This window comes from Perognathus longimembris, chromosome 4, assembly GCF_023159225.1.
Source record: "Perognathus longimembris pacificus isolate PPM17 chromosome 4, ASM2315922v1, whole genome shotgun sequence".
Taxonomy (NCBI): Eukaryota; Metazoa; Chordata; class Mammalia; order Rodentia; family Heteromyidae; genus Perognathus; species Perognathus longimembris.
Genome location: NC_063164.1, coordinates 84,212,637 through 84,229,177, shown reverse-complemented (window position 1 = coordinate 84,229,177; position 16,541 = coordinate 84,212,637). Strand labels below are relative to the sequence as shown.

Sequence of the window (16,541 nt, the reverse complement as noted above, 5' to 3'; positions counted from 1 at the left end):
AGTCCTAGAGTTCTCATTTTATTGAGGTGAATTTCTTTTCTGAAGTCTAAGCATTAAGCAAAAGTCTTAGTTTCAGTGTTCCTAACCTTAGGTACATCCATGTATCTGAGGAGCCATTGAGAACATCACTACTGTGGGTGGGTATGGTTGTGTATACCATAATTCTAGCACTCAGGTGCTTTTGAGGTGGGAGGATCATGAGTTTGAGGCCAGTCTGGGCTACATAGTGATTTCTAGGCCAGCCTGGAAAATTGTGATATTGTCTCGAAAAACTAGTGAAACAAAAACATTACAACTTCTGTACTGATTTGTATCAATGTAAAGTCCATGCACAAACAACACTTAAATAAATCTTAAGGATTTAGAAGGAAGCTGATGTATTTAGGTTTTAGTAGGAAGATTGCTGACATATCTAAAATATATGTAGTTTCTTTGTTCTACTACCTTATAAGCAAAAGCACAACTGTAGAGATAATGTCAGTTTGCTTGTTTTGGAAACATAGTTTACTGTCCTAACCTTATATATATGTATCATGAGGCTGAGATATTCTTAGCATTTAGTCTAGATATGTTCCAGAGACTATCTTTTCTGAGTTGGGTATACCTTATCAACCTCACATTGATTGTTAATACATGGTATTTTCAGACATGGACAGTTTTTTTCCTCCCTCATCCTCAATCTTCACACATTATAGTTATTTTTGCCGTTATCTCTGTGAGTTACACCAATAGGCATTTAGCAGCTAAAAGGCTTATCCTGTAAAATCTCAGTTTCTAGTTTTTGTCTGTCATGGCCTAAATTCAGAGCTGATAATCCTCTGGGATACTTTAATGTCACCTTGAATACTTACTTCTGCCATTCAGTTTCCTCTTTTGTTTCTGTCACCTAGGAATCTCAATTCTTTTTCTTCCAAGTTAATCTATGTATTTTTAAAGCATTGTCATTTTTTTTTTTTGGCCAGTCCTGGGCCTTGGACTCAGGGCCTGAGCACTGTCCCTGGCTTCTTCCCGCTCAAGGCTAGCACTCTGCCACTTGAGCCACAGCGCCGCTTCTGGCCATTTTCTGTATATGTGGTGCTGGGGAATCGAACCTAGGGCCTCGTGTATCCGAGGCAGGCACTCTTGCCACTAGGCTATATCCCCAGCCCGCATTGTCATATTTGATTAGGTATTTTTGTGAGTTTTTAGGGGCAGAAGGGGTCAATCTTCTATATTGTTGACAGTTAACTCTCAAGTTTTTATAGACATTAGAAAGCCAAATTTTATTTTATTATTATTTTTTTTGTCAGTCATGAGGCTTGAACTAGGGGCCTGGGCACTATCCCTGACCTCTTTTTGCTCAAGGCTAGTAGTGCTCTGCCTCTTTGAGGCACAGCATTACTTCTAGGTTTTTTGGTGGTTAATTGGAGATGAGAGTGTCAGACTTTCCAGCCCAAGCTGGCTTTGGACTGTAATCCTCAGATCTCAGCCTCCTGAGTAGCTAGGACTATAGGTCTGAGGCACTAGCACCCAACTTTATTTTATTTAGTACCTATTGCTTTTAACATTTACTGTGAGCCAGACACAAGGACCAAAAATAAAATATGGTCCCTACTTCAGGAAGGTCTGAGATTTGTAGAAAAACAGACAGTGGCAACAACACTTTGATAAATGCTTGTAGAAGACATCACAGGGTTTGATAGTGATATTATACTTCCTGATTTGCATAGATGAAGTCAGGAAAATGTTTCTTAAAGGTGTTGATAACAACACTTGAATCCCAAAGAACAAGTCATATGATTTCAGGGAAAACTATATTCAAGACAAGAGAGCCGTATTAGAAGTGGTAATGCCTAAATGAACTTCTAATTTGCAAGTTACTGGTAAGCTTAGTTTATAGCAGTAGAGAGTCAAGAATAGCTAAAGATCAGCTTTTTTTTTTTTTTTTTACTGTATATGAGTATTACAGAACCAACTGATCTTTCATTTTAAGATGATTTCATAAGCTTTCAACCTTCCGCTTTTTTCTGTAGAATTTTAAAACTAATTGTTAAAATTAAATCTATTAAAATTTTAAAGGATACAAATTACATCATGCTGTCTAATGAAGTAAAGTGGGGGTTCGCTACAATGAAACGGGGTCCCCCCAAGGGAGGGGATTCCTGGTTCCCCCAAGAGTCCACCACACAGGCTCCAGCTACAAGATGACAAAAAGACGGATTTATTGGGGAAGTAAAAAGTGAACCGACTGGCCGCCTAGACTAGGGAGCCTAAACTGCCAACTACGTGTGCAGGATCAGGGCCCAGACTCGGGAGCTGGAACCGCGTGCCCATGTGGCCTTCCAGCCTGGTTATAAGGCAAACATCACAGCCAAACTTCACACGCAGGCGGCCAGTGAGGATACAACACTTACAGAGCATGCTAGGCCGCACACAGGTTGCCAATAGAGTTACAGTCTGTCTCAGTATCTGTTTGAACCAACCTATCATTCTAGTTAGAATTAGTGCATGGATTTGGCGGGGCGCACATGATGCAGGTAGATACGCCTACTCATAGGGGGAATGGGTTTAACCTTGAACGTTCCTTGAAACTTCCATGCTTCAGGTGGTCAAGCAGTTTACACAATCTTATCACAATGAAGGGGAACTTCCCTGGATAGGGTGGGGGAGATCTTAGTGAAGATGGAGTTGGCTTCTGCTCTAATCTGACCTGGAGTCAATCTGACGCCCCTCCACAGTTAATGATGGCACTGGCCAGATCTGACCTCCCTATTACACCTAACAACTGAATGACAACATTTTCATATATGAATTTTTTTTGTGTGTGTGCCAGTCTTGAACTCAGGACCTGGGTACTGTCCTGAGCTTTGTGCTCAAGACTAGTGTTCTACCATTAAGGCACAGCTCCACTTCTGGATATGTTTAATTGGAGACATGATTCTCTGGGACTTTCCTTCTTCACTCAGCTGGCTTTGAACTGTGATCCTAAAGTCTCAGCCTCTTCACTAGCCAGGATTACAAGTATGAGCCACTGGTGCTTGGCTGAACTTTAAAAAAAAAATTGTAGTAAGTACTATAGCTATATAGTATATACTTTATAGAAGTATATAGTAAATATATATAGTATGTAGTACCTACTATATGTATCTATAATTTAGATTAGAAAACTTGAGTTAGTTTTTATTTACAAATGCTTGTACCATACATGTATACTTAGTATAAACTCAACATTTAAGAATGAGATGAAATTATTATATGATTAACATTTTCAAATCAGACTTTTCCCCCCCTGTTTTGGGGATCAAACCTAGGGCTGCATATGAACTAGGGATGTATTCTACTACAAAGCTTTCTCCTAAGCCTCAAATCAAAATTTAGGAAATAGAATTTTGACATTTATATTAAATGCTCAATTTTGATAATTGCAGTTTTTATTAGTTACTTTTGTATCTCTGTGACCAAAATACCTGAAAGAACAATTTAAATGGAGGAATTATTTATTTTGCTCATGGTTTCAGAGGATTCAGTCTATGGTCACTTGGCTCCATGCTCTTGGACAAGAACACCATGGTCGCAGGAGCATGTGGCAGGGGAACTTCTCATGGCACACAAGAAGCAGAGAAAAGGAGACAGGGAGAATAGCAGGTAATTCCTCCATCAGCACCCCAACTCCCAAATTATCTACAACATCTCAAAATAGTACAACCCACCAGATGTGAAACAAGTGTTCAAAATAAGAGCCTGTGAGTGGTTTTATATAAAGAATCATCCAGAATTGCTCTGTTTTCAAAAAGTCTTTGAAAGAACAGAGTGTGACAGCAAATGCCTTAATCTTAGTACTCAGGAAAACTGAGGCAGGAGGATGGTAAGTTCAAGGCCAGCATCAACTCCATAGCAAATCCCTATCTCAAAGAAATTATTAAACAAAAAGGGATCATTAAAAGATATGTGAGGGCTGGGGATATAGCCTAGTGGCAAGAGTGCCTGCCTCGGATACACGAGGCCCTAGGTTCGATTCCCCAGCACCACATATACAGAAAACGGCCAGAAGCGGCGCTGTGGCTCAAGTGGCGGAGTGCTAGCCTTGAGCAGGAAGAAGCCAGGGACAGTGCTCAGGCCCTGAGTCCAAGGCCCAGGACTGGCCAAAAAAAAAAAAAAAAAAAAAAAAAAAAAAAAAGATATGTGAGCACTATTAGTTTTGTGGTCTAGGAAAGGTAATTGATCTTGATCTTGTACTTTGTTGGATCCTTCTCTCCATTGCCTGTTAAATACCTTTGACTGTTTGCTAAAGCTATCAATAGAAATTCACTCTTAATTGATATTCCTTATGATAATGTAAATAGTTTGGGAAATGACATGGACTTTAGCCTTAGCAGACATGTATATGCCATTGTAAATTCATGAAATTTCTGCTGAGATAAATTTAAATAGATATGGTAGACAAGACAATGAACTTTCTCGCCCCACCCCCCTCCCGCCCTCTCCCCGCCGCCAGAGTCCTTTATATCCTAAATTTAAGAACCTCTGAATATAGGTTGAATATAGATTACAAGGCAAGAAGGAAGTCAAGGGAGCAAATGGAATTAAAGTTGCTAGTCATCTGACTTTAAAATAAGGAAGTTTATTCTGGAATAACATCGGAGGATCCAATATAATCATAACAATTGCTTAAAATGGGAGAGGGGAAGAGTCAGTGTCAAAATGGTATGGTGGAAGAACTCAGCCTGATGTTGCTGGCTTTGAAAATAGAAGAGGGGCATGAGCCTAGGAATGAGAGTAGTCCCTAGAATATGGAAAAAAGACAAAGAATTGATTCTTGTCTAGAGAATCTCAACTCTATCCGGACATACTAGATTTGAAAGATTAACAGAAATTGTTCAGTCTATAGAACAGAGAAGAAAAGTTTATTGTAAAATGAACAGCTCCTTAGAGATATGTGGCGTCAGATGCCCCAAGCAAACATGTAATGGAAGTTCCCAGTGAAACAAACAAATAAACAAAAAAAACAAACACAACAAAAGTAATAGATTCTTTTTCTCCTGAAGGATTGCCATCTTCTTTATTTTAGTGAGATCCATGTCAGAATACTAAATTTTTGTTGTTCTAAGCTATTAAGTATATGGCCATTGAGCATAGTAGCAATGTGAACTAACAGAAAATAAAAGCGTGAAAGCTCTAGATGCATAGGAATGTTGTTCTTAGAGTAGAAAGGACAACTATCTTAACAGAGAACAAATTCTGTCCCCACAATTTTGCATTTGTGTGGCCTTTCCTGGTCTACCAGTTTCAGTAAAACTTAGGTCACCATAAAGGAATAGGAGCCCTTGGTTGCCTCTGATTGTTCCCCCTAGCTTGCTTTGCTACTGTACACTTTTGCTTGGTTATGTTCCTCATAACAATAATGTGATTTTTGTCTTTATAAGCTTTGTATTAACTACATTTCAGGCTGCCAGTTCTTTGGGGACATGAAATGATGATAAAAGAAAGAGTTAGTGGATTTGAAAGAGTAGCAAATTATCCAGTTCACAGAACAGAGCAAAGAAACTGAAGAGAAAAATGAACAGAACTTCACAGATCTGTTTCAGTCAATGTTTAGAGTTCCTGAGTACACACATAATAGGGTGCCCAATGAAGAAAAAGCAGATTGGAATAATGGCTTAACTATAAATTTGACTTTTAAAAAACTAAAACAATTCCCGAGAGATCCAGATATCTCAACATATTCCAATTACTAAAAACACAAAGAAAAACCACACCCAAACACAGCATCATCCCTGCTGAATCCCAGATACTTAAAAAATCTTGAAAGCAACAATATGACTCATCACATAGGACAGTAGTACTACTGTCTTGACTTCTCATTACAATGAAGACTGGAGGTTATTGCAATTATGTATTTACTCAAAGTGTTGAAAACCAAGAATTCAAAACCAGGGAAGCTATCTTTAAAAAAGAAAAAATGAAATGTCATATAAACAAAGTGGGAGAATTCATTCCAGGCTGGCTTGCCTTAAAGAACATCCCAAAGAAACATGATAACTTGTATTCACAAGAAGAAAGAACATTGTGAATACTCCAGTAAATATAAAAGATATTCTCTTAATTAAAAATAACCACATAATGTTTAAACAACAATGATGACATTGTATTTGGGGGCTTATGACATGTAACTTTTGTTTTTGTTGCTGGTTGTTGGGCTTGGACTCAAGGCCTAGCATTGTCACTGAGCTCTTTTGCTCAAGTCTTAAGGCTCTATCACTTTGAGCCACAGTTCTACTTCTAGTTTTTGAATAGTTAATTGGAGATGAGTCTCACTGGGACTTTTCTGCTGGGGCTGATTTGGAACTGTGATTCTCAGATCTCAGCCTCCTGAGTAGCTAGGATTACAGGCATGAGCCACCAGCATCCAGCTATATAACATGTTATAACAATATTGTGTTAAGGGGAAGAAATAGAACTACACTGTGTAAAATTGTTAGTTTTTTTAAAAATCAGAACTAGCCTGAGGAGATTTTTATAAATTAAAGCTTCATATTATAATATCTAAAGAACTTCTCAAGAAAAATTTTTTTTTTTTTTGGCCAGTCCTGGGCTTTGGACTCAGGGCCTGAGCACTGTCCCTGGCTTCTTCACGCTCAAGGCTAGCACTCTGCCACCTGAGCCACAGCGCCCCTTCTGGCCATTTTCCATATATGTGGTGCTGGGGAATCAAACCGAGAGCTTTATGTGTAGGAGGCAAGCACTCTTGCCACTAGGCCATATTCCCAGCCCAAGAAAAAATTTTTTAAAGGAGTTGTTTATTAAAGACCTCCAACTTCCCATGTATTTTATAAGTGCTAGGTATTTAACTTGGCAAAAAAATAGTTTTTTCATTATCACCCTTATTTTTAGTGATACATTTTATGCATTGCTTGTTTATACTATTTGAAGAAGCTCTGAATATGTTTTCTTTTCTAAAGTAATACATGGGGGAAGGTTATAAAATTGTAGTATTTGAAGTGTTACCAGATTGTGGCATGGAAGCTCATTTTTGAAAAAACCAGTGTCTACAAGATGAGTGTGGGGGATTAAATAGAAAGTCTTCTATCAAATGGCTTACAAGTCAAGAAGAGGGAGATTTGATCTCAAATCAGCTTCTCAATGCCAAGAATTTGAGGTCTTAACAGGAATAATGGAAGAGAAAGACTAATCAATGTTCACATGTTTTTTGGGCATAGGCAGAGATCTTCTAGGAACTCTTCTGCTACCCATTTTTACTTCTTTCATGATCTACTATTTCCAGTTATGGTGGCTGGTAGGTTGTTACTGGGGTGACAGGCACAAAGTGAGACTGAGTTTCACTCTTCTGGCTGGACAAGCCTGGAACTGATCTTCCCAGACACAGGCTAAGGTTCCCACACATCTTGAGATGACAGGCTCATGCCATTGCACCAGCTAGAAACTAGTTTAGAAGCAGTTATGAAAATTTTTCTGTTCAGGCTGGTCTTTAATCATGATTTTCTCATTTTCAGCCTCTTTAATTAAGATTACAGGTATAAGCTACTGTCCCAGGTTTGGTGGAAGAAATTTCTAACCAGCAAAACCTTTGAGATTTGTGTATGAACATTAGCTTTCTTCTTGTTTGGGTAAACACCAAGGAAAGTAATGGCTGGATCATAGGGTAAGAATATGTTTAGTTATTAAAGAAACTGCCAAACTATCTTTTGGAGTGGCTGTATGATTTTCTTGTTGTTTCATATCCTCACTGAGGTTTGGGTGGGGGAGGATGGGGCAGGGTTAACACTAGGGCTCAGATATGAGAAGAGCCAGGAGGAGCCAGGCAAGATAAATGTTCTGCACATAGAATTTATAACCTTCAAAAAGCAAAAAAACACTGATATTATAGGAGTTTTGGATTTGGGCTATTCTGATAGGTTGTTTTGTCTATGTTTATACCACTTTGCAAGTAATCTGGTCTTGTTGTTTGTATTTTCATGATGATGTATGATGTGGAACATCCTTTTTATATGCTTATTTGCCATCTATATGTCTCTTTAAGGTCTTTAGTTTTTTGTTTTGTTTTGTTTTTGGTTCTGGGCTTTGAACTCAGAGCCTTGTACTTGCTAGGCAGATGCCCTATCACTGAGCAGAGCCTCCAGACCTTTTTTGTACTTGTTATTTCTTCTTTCCTCCTGCCCTGTCCTGTCGAGTCCTGTCTTGTCCTGTCCCAGCCCTTCCCGCCCTGCCCCGCCCCTTTCCTCCCCACCCCCCACCCCGCCTCCTTCCTGTCTGTCTGGTTATCTACCTTCCCATTGTGGGTTTTGAATTCTGGGCCTGGGTGCTGTCCCTGAACCTCTGAGCACTCTACCAATCCACAGCATCACTTCCAGCTTTTGAGCAAGGATAATTGAAAATAAAGAGTTTCATAGGGACTTTTCTGCCTTGGCTGGCTTCAAATCACTATCCTCAGATCTCAGCCTCCTGAGTAGCTAAGATTACAGGCATGAGCTTCTAGCACCTGGCTTAGTTTCTACTTTTTTACAATTATAATGAAATCATTGTACATATTGTTTGTGTTTGTGTAAATCCCTTTATTATTTTTTTTTAATTTGCCAGTCCTGGGGCTTGGACTCAGTGCCTGAGCACTGTCCCTGGCTTCTTTTTGCTCAAGGCTAGCACTCTGCCACTTGAGCCACAGCGCCACTTCTGGCCATTTTCTGTATATGTGGTGCTGGGGAATCGAACCCAGGGCCTCATGTACACGAGGCAAGCACTCTTGGCACTAGGCCATATCCCCAGCCCTGTGTAAATCCTTTTGTAATACAGATATAAAGAGATTAGAGGACTTTGAATTTTTTTTTTTTTTTTTTTTGGCCAGTCCTGGGCCTTGGACTCAGGGACCGAGCACTGTCCCTGGCTTCTTCCCGCTCAAGGCTAGCACTCTGCCACTTGAGCCACAGCGCCGCTTCTGGCCGTTTTCTGTATATGTGGTGCTGGGGAATCGAACCTAGGGCCTCGTGTATCCGAGGCAGGCACTCTTGCCACTAGGCTATATCCCCAGCCCCAGAGGACTTTGAATTTTAAATACTGATATATATTTTCCTTTCCCGTCTAAATCTATATTGCCACCCATGACATATTTCATTACTCTAAAAAGCACTAGAGCTTATGTGTGTTTTACATTTTTATTTCCCTAATAACTACTGAGCTTAGCATCTATTTTAAAAAATTATTTTTAAGTAGTTGTACAAAGGAGTTGCCATTCAGCAAAGCAGTTTATAAATACAATACAATGCATCTTGGTCAGTGTCACCCCTTTGAACATTCTTACCGCTCCCTCTCAACTCCTCCCTTCTCTCACTTTTCTTAAATTTGTAGAATATGTGTTGAAATTATGCTTAATTTCCTGCCTCCCTTCATTTGTCTTTTCCCACTTCCCCGTGATCTTTCCCTAGTCTCTTCAAGCACTGGTTTCCTGGTGTTTATTTTGTTTAGTTTTGAGTTCACCTTTCTAAAGTATTACATTGTTTGTGTTCTCCCTTGAATTTACCATATTTCAGTCAATACATTTGTAAACACTTGCACTATCTCCAAAATTACTTATTTATATAATTATAGCTTCTACATGATAGAAAATATGTAATCGTTACCTCTCCGGACTGGACTTACTTCACTTTACATTATTTTTTCCAGGACCTTCCACTTTCAAAAAACTTTTAATAGACTAGTCATTTAGGCTTCTTATTCTGTAAAAATTTACATTCATTTTCTTTGTTTTTTATGTTTTATTTTGTATGGTGTAACATTTTAACCATTTTCAGCTATGCAGTTCAGTGATACTGAGTACGTTCATGTTTGTGTGCAACTATCACATCTTTTCATTAAGCAATAACTTTCTCTCCTACCACTTCTCTAGTAGCCACTGTTTTACTTTCTATCCATGAGAGAAAGTCTAATGTCCGTGTAATATGGTTATTCATGTAATGCAATGCTATGTGTCAACCTTCCATTCTATTTGAAGGTTAATGAGTATTAGTTTGGTAGGCATTTGTGTTGTTTCTTTGTTCTGGTTCCATGTTAATGATGCTGTGAATGTAGCAGTGTAGGTTTTTAGTTCTTTGGAGTAGATAAGCAGAAAGTCATATTTAATTATTTTTAAATATTATTTTTAAGTAGTTTTACAGAGAGGTGACAACTCCATAAGTCAGGTTATGAGAATAATACTTCTTTGTCATTGTTATCCTTTCTCTTGTTCTCCCCCATTTTCCCTCTCTGATTCCCACCCTCAATCTTGTTTAATTTTTTAAAGAACTGCCATACAGTTTTCCACAGTACCTGTATCATTTTCTGTTCCCACCAGTGAAGCTTGAGTTCCAGTTTCTCTCTGTCCTTGCTTACTTTGTTTTGGGGTGTGTTTGTGTGTGCACGCTGGTCTTGGGGGGGCTTGATCTCAGGTCCTTTGGCACTATCCCTGCGCTTCTTTTGCTCAAGGCTATCACTCTACCACTTGAGCCACTGCTCTACTTCTGGCTTATTTTGGGGTGGTTAACTGCAGATATGAGGCTCAGGCTGTCTTTGAACTGTGATCATCAGACCTTAGCCTCCTGAGTAGCTAAGGATTACAAGCGTAAGCCACTGGCATGCAGCTTTACTTTCATTTCTTAAAATAGCCATCCTAGGGGCTGGGAGTTTGGCTTAGTGGTAAAGTGCTTGCCTAGCATGCACAAAGCCCTGGGTTCAATTCCTTGGTTCCACATAAACAAAAAGCTTGGAAGTGGCGCTGTGGCTCAAGTGGTTGAATGCAAGCCTTGAGCAAAAACTGCTCAAGGACAGTGCCTGGACCCTGTGTTCAAGCCCCAGGACTGGCAAACAAACAAACAAACAAAGTCATCCTAATTGGATGTGAAGTAGTATTTCATAACATCTTTTATGACATTCCTCTAGTTATTACTAATGTTGAACATCTTTTCATGTATTTATGTGCCATTTGTATATATACTTTGTGGGTCATCTGTTCAAATCCTTTGTTTTAAAATCTGGTTGCTCATTTAATTTTTTTTATTCCTTTCTTTTCTGCCTCCCTCTCGTATTCTCTGTCTTACATCCTAACTAGTATTTGTTGACTTGATGGAAGTATAGGAAGGTACTAGTAAGGAAAGTAAATCTATGATTTATGTTGGCAAGTTAAATATCATAAGAAGAAAAAGGCTAATATTCAGAGAAGAAAGGCTGTCTAATGGGGCTGATAGTTTGAGAAAAAATTTTCAAAAAATTGGATTTGGCTATTCAGTGATAGGTTGGTGGGGGAAAGAGGTATATATTAAAATAGGCATTTATAACTGTATATCCAGAGCTTATTAAACTAAGCAAACATACTTACCATAAATTATTATTTTTTTTTACTTTTAAAGGCTGGGAACATAGTTTAGTAATAGAGTGCTTACCTAGCATGCATGAGCCCTGGGTTCGATTCCTCAGTACCACATAAACAGAAAAAGCCGGAAGTGGTGCTGTGGCTCAAGTTGTAGAGTGCTAGCCTTGAGCAAAAGCTCAGGGACAGTGCCAAGGCCCTGAGTACAAGCCCCAAGGACTGCCAAAAAAAGAAAAGAATTGTTTTTAAAATGGAGAAGTGACTAGGAAATGGTAGGCAAAAACAATCAACTTGATCTTACAACATTTTTAATGTTTGGAAGCAGATTTGTGGTTTTAAATGACTTGGCAACTAATTGGGAAAGGTTTTCATTAATGTGGATATGATTGCAAGAATAAGCTGTTTTCTGATCATTTTGTCACTCTTATTTAATGTTATTGCATAAAAGAATATGAGATGTCTTTTGTTACCATATTCAATAAACATGTTTTCATTTTTAGATAGCCTATGTACATTAAGGCTGATCATTATGTTCCTGCCATTTAGTTAATTTATCACACTTTATTTTCCTACCCCATGGACACAATATTGTCAGTTATTTAGAGAAAGATTTAAGTGTTTGCTTTTTTTGTTGTTATAAATTTAACTTTTAAGGTAAATATGGTATGGTCTTTTCATGATCTCTGCTTCTAGTTTGTAAAGAATAGAGGAGAAGTAGAATCTTGTTAAAGAAGATTTTTGGGGCTGGAGTGGAGCATGCATGAGACCCTGGGTTCCATTCCCAGCACTTGGAGAGAAAAGAGTGAGAAAGGGAAAGAAACAAGAAATTTTAAGTGGTTGTTGGCAGTTGGCATGGAGGGTAGGAGACATATCCTTAGTGCAACTTTGATTTACATTCTTCTAGGGGAATTTTTTTTCCCCAAACAATGCCTTTTAGTTTGCATTTAACGCAGTCATTCTTTGTTTAAGGTATGGCCTGCGTGAGTTTGTGGTGATTGCTCCTGCTGCACATTGTGATGCAGTTCTCAGTGAATCGAAGTGCAACCTTCTTCTAAGTTCTGTTTCTATTGCCCTGGGAAACACTGGCTGGTAGGTACACATCTTGATAAGTCTAGACAGTAAGCTGAACACTATTTTTAATGATAACGTATGAAGTGTGATTATTGAATATTAGGTTTTTGTTATAATGAGGAACTTAATATGTATACTTGGATATTATACTAGAATTTGTGATATAAGGGTAATAAAATCTCTCTGAAGATCTATAAAGGAAATCATTGAAATATTCAATGATATTTTAAATGAAGACTTTTTGTGGTTTATTTTAAAATTTTACTTTATCAAATTGTATGACAAAATCTAGTTTTTTTTTTTTTTTTTTGGCCAGTCCTGGGCCTTGGACTCAGGGCCTGAGCACTGTCCCTGGCTTCTTTCCGCTCAAGGCTAGCACTCTGCCACTTGAGCCACAGCGCCACTTCTGGCCGTTTTCTGTATATGTGGTGCTGGGGAATCGAACCTAGGGCCTCGTGTTTCCGAGGCAGGCACTCTTGCCACTAGGCTATCTCCCCAGCCCAAAATCTAGTTTTTAAAACAAGAAATTTTAGATATTTTTGAAAAAGCTTCAAAAAGTTACTTTTAAGTACTTTTAGTCTCTGCTCTTAAATGAATATTTATTATGATGAAATTTGCTATTTTGAGTTCTATTTAATTACATATTGTATAAATGAAGGGATTAATGTAAATTAAATTTATTAGGAAAAATCTAATGTATTAGAATAAATACCTTTTGTATACCCTAAGTAAATAATTTAAACATTTTTAAATAAAAGAAATAGTTAGAATATTTGCTAATGTAACATGATTTAACCTAGGAGTGTATTTGTACAGCTTATTCTTTATTTGAGGTAGTTGAATTCTATAAAGTTACCATAAACAGTGAATTATCAAATTCTAACCATTGAGCCTATGAGAAATAAACTTAGGTTCCTGTGAGCATCTAGGAACAACACTTTGGTCAATCAATTAATATATGGTCTTATTTTATGTGTGTATCTGTTTCATTATACCCATTGTTGATTCAATAGGATTGAACTCAATCAATAGCACTATGCCTTATTCCTGAATGAAGTTTATGTAATACATGTCTTTTATCTAGAAAAGATCTACAGTCTTGCCCTTAGGAAGATTACCTTTAGAACTATACTTGGAAACCACTTTGAATGAAATCACCAAACAAAAGGCACAGAAATTAGAAAAATAAGTAAATAAACCTTGGTAGATCATGAAAAGGACACTTTTTATAGTCTGATAATTGAAACAGAAAGACAGCTATTCAAAATGTTGCTGCTTCGTACATTTCTGCAAATGGCTGGATGTACTATTCATATTGATTTGAGGTTACAGATTGTGGTGAGTAGGCTAATTTCCAAATATGGAAATGTCCTAATAGTAAGGGCCACTTTTACCTTGAAATGGTAACTGTTATTTCAGCACAAAGTTGGTTTTGTGCTGTTTCATATTTATAAATCAAGTTTATCCTGAACTTGTAAAGAATAATATGATACACTTTCTCAAAAAAATTTTTTACAAATAAGAATGTACCTTTAAAGTATCCCTTATTTAGTGTTTTAAAATATTTGAAATTTTAAATAAGAATGTTTTGAGGTTTTAGGTTATTCAGTATTTACTGAACTTTCGCTCTGTTCCTTTTGAATCGTTTCCTGAAGTCAGGTACCATTGTTTGTGCAAATTCATCACAAATGGCGAAGAATGTATGTGGGAGAATGTCAGGGTCCTGGTGTCCGAACTGATTTTGAGATGGTTCATCTTCGAAAAGTGCCAAATCAGTACACACACTTATCAGGTCTGCTGGATATCTTCAAATCAAAGATTGTGAGTTGCTGATAATATTGTCAATCTTACTTGGGATGCATATAAAAGTGGCATTTTGCTAATTGGAGAATAAAGAAACATTTTTCTATACTAGTGATTATTAAGGGCTTGATGTGGTGGTACATTCCTGTCATCCTAGTTACTTGGAAGTGGAGACTGGATGGATGGCAATTCAAGGCCCATATGAGCAAAAAGCTAGGGAGATTTTATGTCACCAAAAGGCTGGATATGGTTGTTTACTCTTACAGTCTTACTTATGCAGAAGGCATAGGTAGGAAGATTATGGAGTGAGACCTTATCTGAAAATTAACTACAGCAGAAAGGGCTGGGGAACTGACTCAAAAGGTACAGTGCTTGAGTAACAAGGATGCCAAAATAATAATTAGAAGAAAACTATCCTAATTAGCAACTGAACTATTTTTTTTTTTGTTCAGTTGACATTACTGAATTGTTCTATTTCTTGTTCTATGTTATATCCTATGATTAAGAGCTTTGGGACTAAATGGGATGTGCTGAATGAATTTTTGGTGTTCTGTAAAAAATGTTATGATGGATATGGATGAGTGCCTATGTTGCTTTTGGAGAAAAATTGAGCATTAACCTTAATACTATGTCACATAGCGATCAGACTTAATAAATTGATATTCAAATAATAAAACTTGTATTTTTATGTTATCAGTTAAAAATTAATTAAAACAAAAAAACAAACATACCATATGTGTCCTGATATAATACTATTATTTATGTACCTTTTTTCAAAATGTTTATATAAAACATAGGGAAGCAATTATATACTTCCAAGATCAACCCTATTTTACAAAATAAAATGTTTCCAAAATGTTACTATCATAATAGACAAAGACTGGAAGCTGTTTACATTCAAGGAGATTAATGCTACATGATATGAATGCAGTGCATGATTTCCATTGGATACTAGGTCAAAACAAACTAGCTATTAAGGACCCAATTTGAGATAATTGGACAGTTTTCATATAAAATGAATATTGGGCAATAGTATAAGTGTTAAACTTCTTCAATGTGATAGCTGAAATATGGTTGTATAGGATAGCATCCTTGCTCTTAAGTGCCAGATGAAATAGTTAGAGATGAGCCACCTACAACTTATTTTTAAAAGATTTGGCAAAATATTACACACACACACACACACACACACACACACACACACACACACATATGGCAGTGCATATGCAATTAATAATGGATGAGCTTGGTGACAGTCATAAGGATGCTCATTGTACGGACCCAAACATGTGGAAATACCATTTGAAAAGAAGTTTGTTATTTTGCAGACCTGGTCTCTACTGTTTCCCGCCCCCTGCAACAGTCATATATCAAGGAGACCATGCGTCTTTTTGTTCTCTGTGTTCTAGGCTTTTGAACCAACTTTGCATCTGTGGGATAAAGCCTACTTGATCGTGATGTATAATTTTCTTGATCAGTTTCTGGATCCTTTTTTGTTTTGGCCAGTCCTGGACCTTGGGCTCAGGGCCTTAGCACTGTCCCTGGCTTCTTTTTGCTCAAGGCAGCACTCTACCTCTGGAGCCACAGCGCCACTTCTGGCTGTTTTATATATATATATACACACACACACATATATATATGTGGTGCTGGGGAATCTAACCCAGGGCTTTATGTACTCTTGCCACTAGGCCATATTCCCAGCCCGTTTCTGGATCCTGTGAGCTAATATTTCGTTGAGGAGCTTTGCATCTGTGTTCATTAGTGATATTGGTGTGTAATTCTCTTTTTTTGTTGGGTCTTTGCCTGGTTTTGGGATGAGTATGATATTAACTTCATAAAATGAGTTTGGGATTTCTCCCTGTGTTTCTATTTCACAGAGGAGTTTGAGGAGTTTTGGTATTAGCTCCTCACTGAAGGTTTTATAGAATTCATTGGTGAATCCATCCAGGCCCGGGCTTTTCTTCCTTGGAAGGCTCTTGATTACTTCCTTTATCTCGTTGTAGGTTATTGGTTTATCTAATTGATTTATTTCTTCTTGATTCAGTTTGGGCAGTTTATGCTTCTCTAAGAATTGATCTGTAAAAGTTTCGTTCTTTAGTGAGTAAAGGTTCTGGAAATAGTTCCTTATAATTGTTTGAATATCCTGTGTATTTGTTGTAATTTTTCCAGTCGAGTCCCTGATCTTACAGATATGAGTCTGATTTTTTATAACTCTTGCAAAGGATCTGTCAATTTTACTTATTTTCTCAAAGAACCAGCTTTTAATTTTATTTATTTGTTGGATGGTCTTTCTATTCTTAATCAGATTTATCTCTTCTTTAATCTTTATTATCTCTCT

At 37.5% G+C, this 16,541-nt stretch overlaps 1 protein-coding gene across 3 annotated transcripts in view; it reads left to right on the top strand.

Moving 5' to 3' along the window:
• Rab3gap1 (RAB3 GTPase activating protein catalytic subunit 1) overlaps nt 1–16,541 on the top strand; it is a 93,990-nt gene that overhangs the window by 27,197 nt on the left and 50,252 nt on the right. For all 3 annotated transcript variants that reach the window (XR_007210806.1, XM_048345578.1, XM_048345579.1), the window contains 2 exons: nt 12,299–12,418; nt 14,056–14,221. Coding sequence is in view for 2 of the 3 variants with exons in the window: in XM_048345578.1 (XP_048201535.1) it covers nt 12,299–12,418; nt 14,056–14,221 (286 nt within the window). In the remaining variant the exon portion in view is untranslated. The remainder of the gene's footprint in view (nt 1–12,298; nt 12,419–14,055; nt 14,222–16,541) is intronic.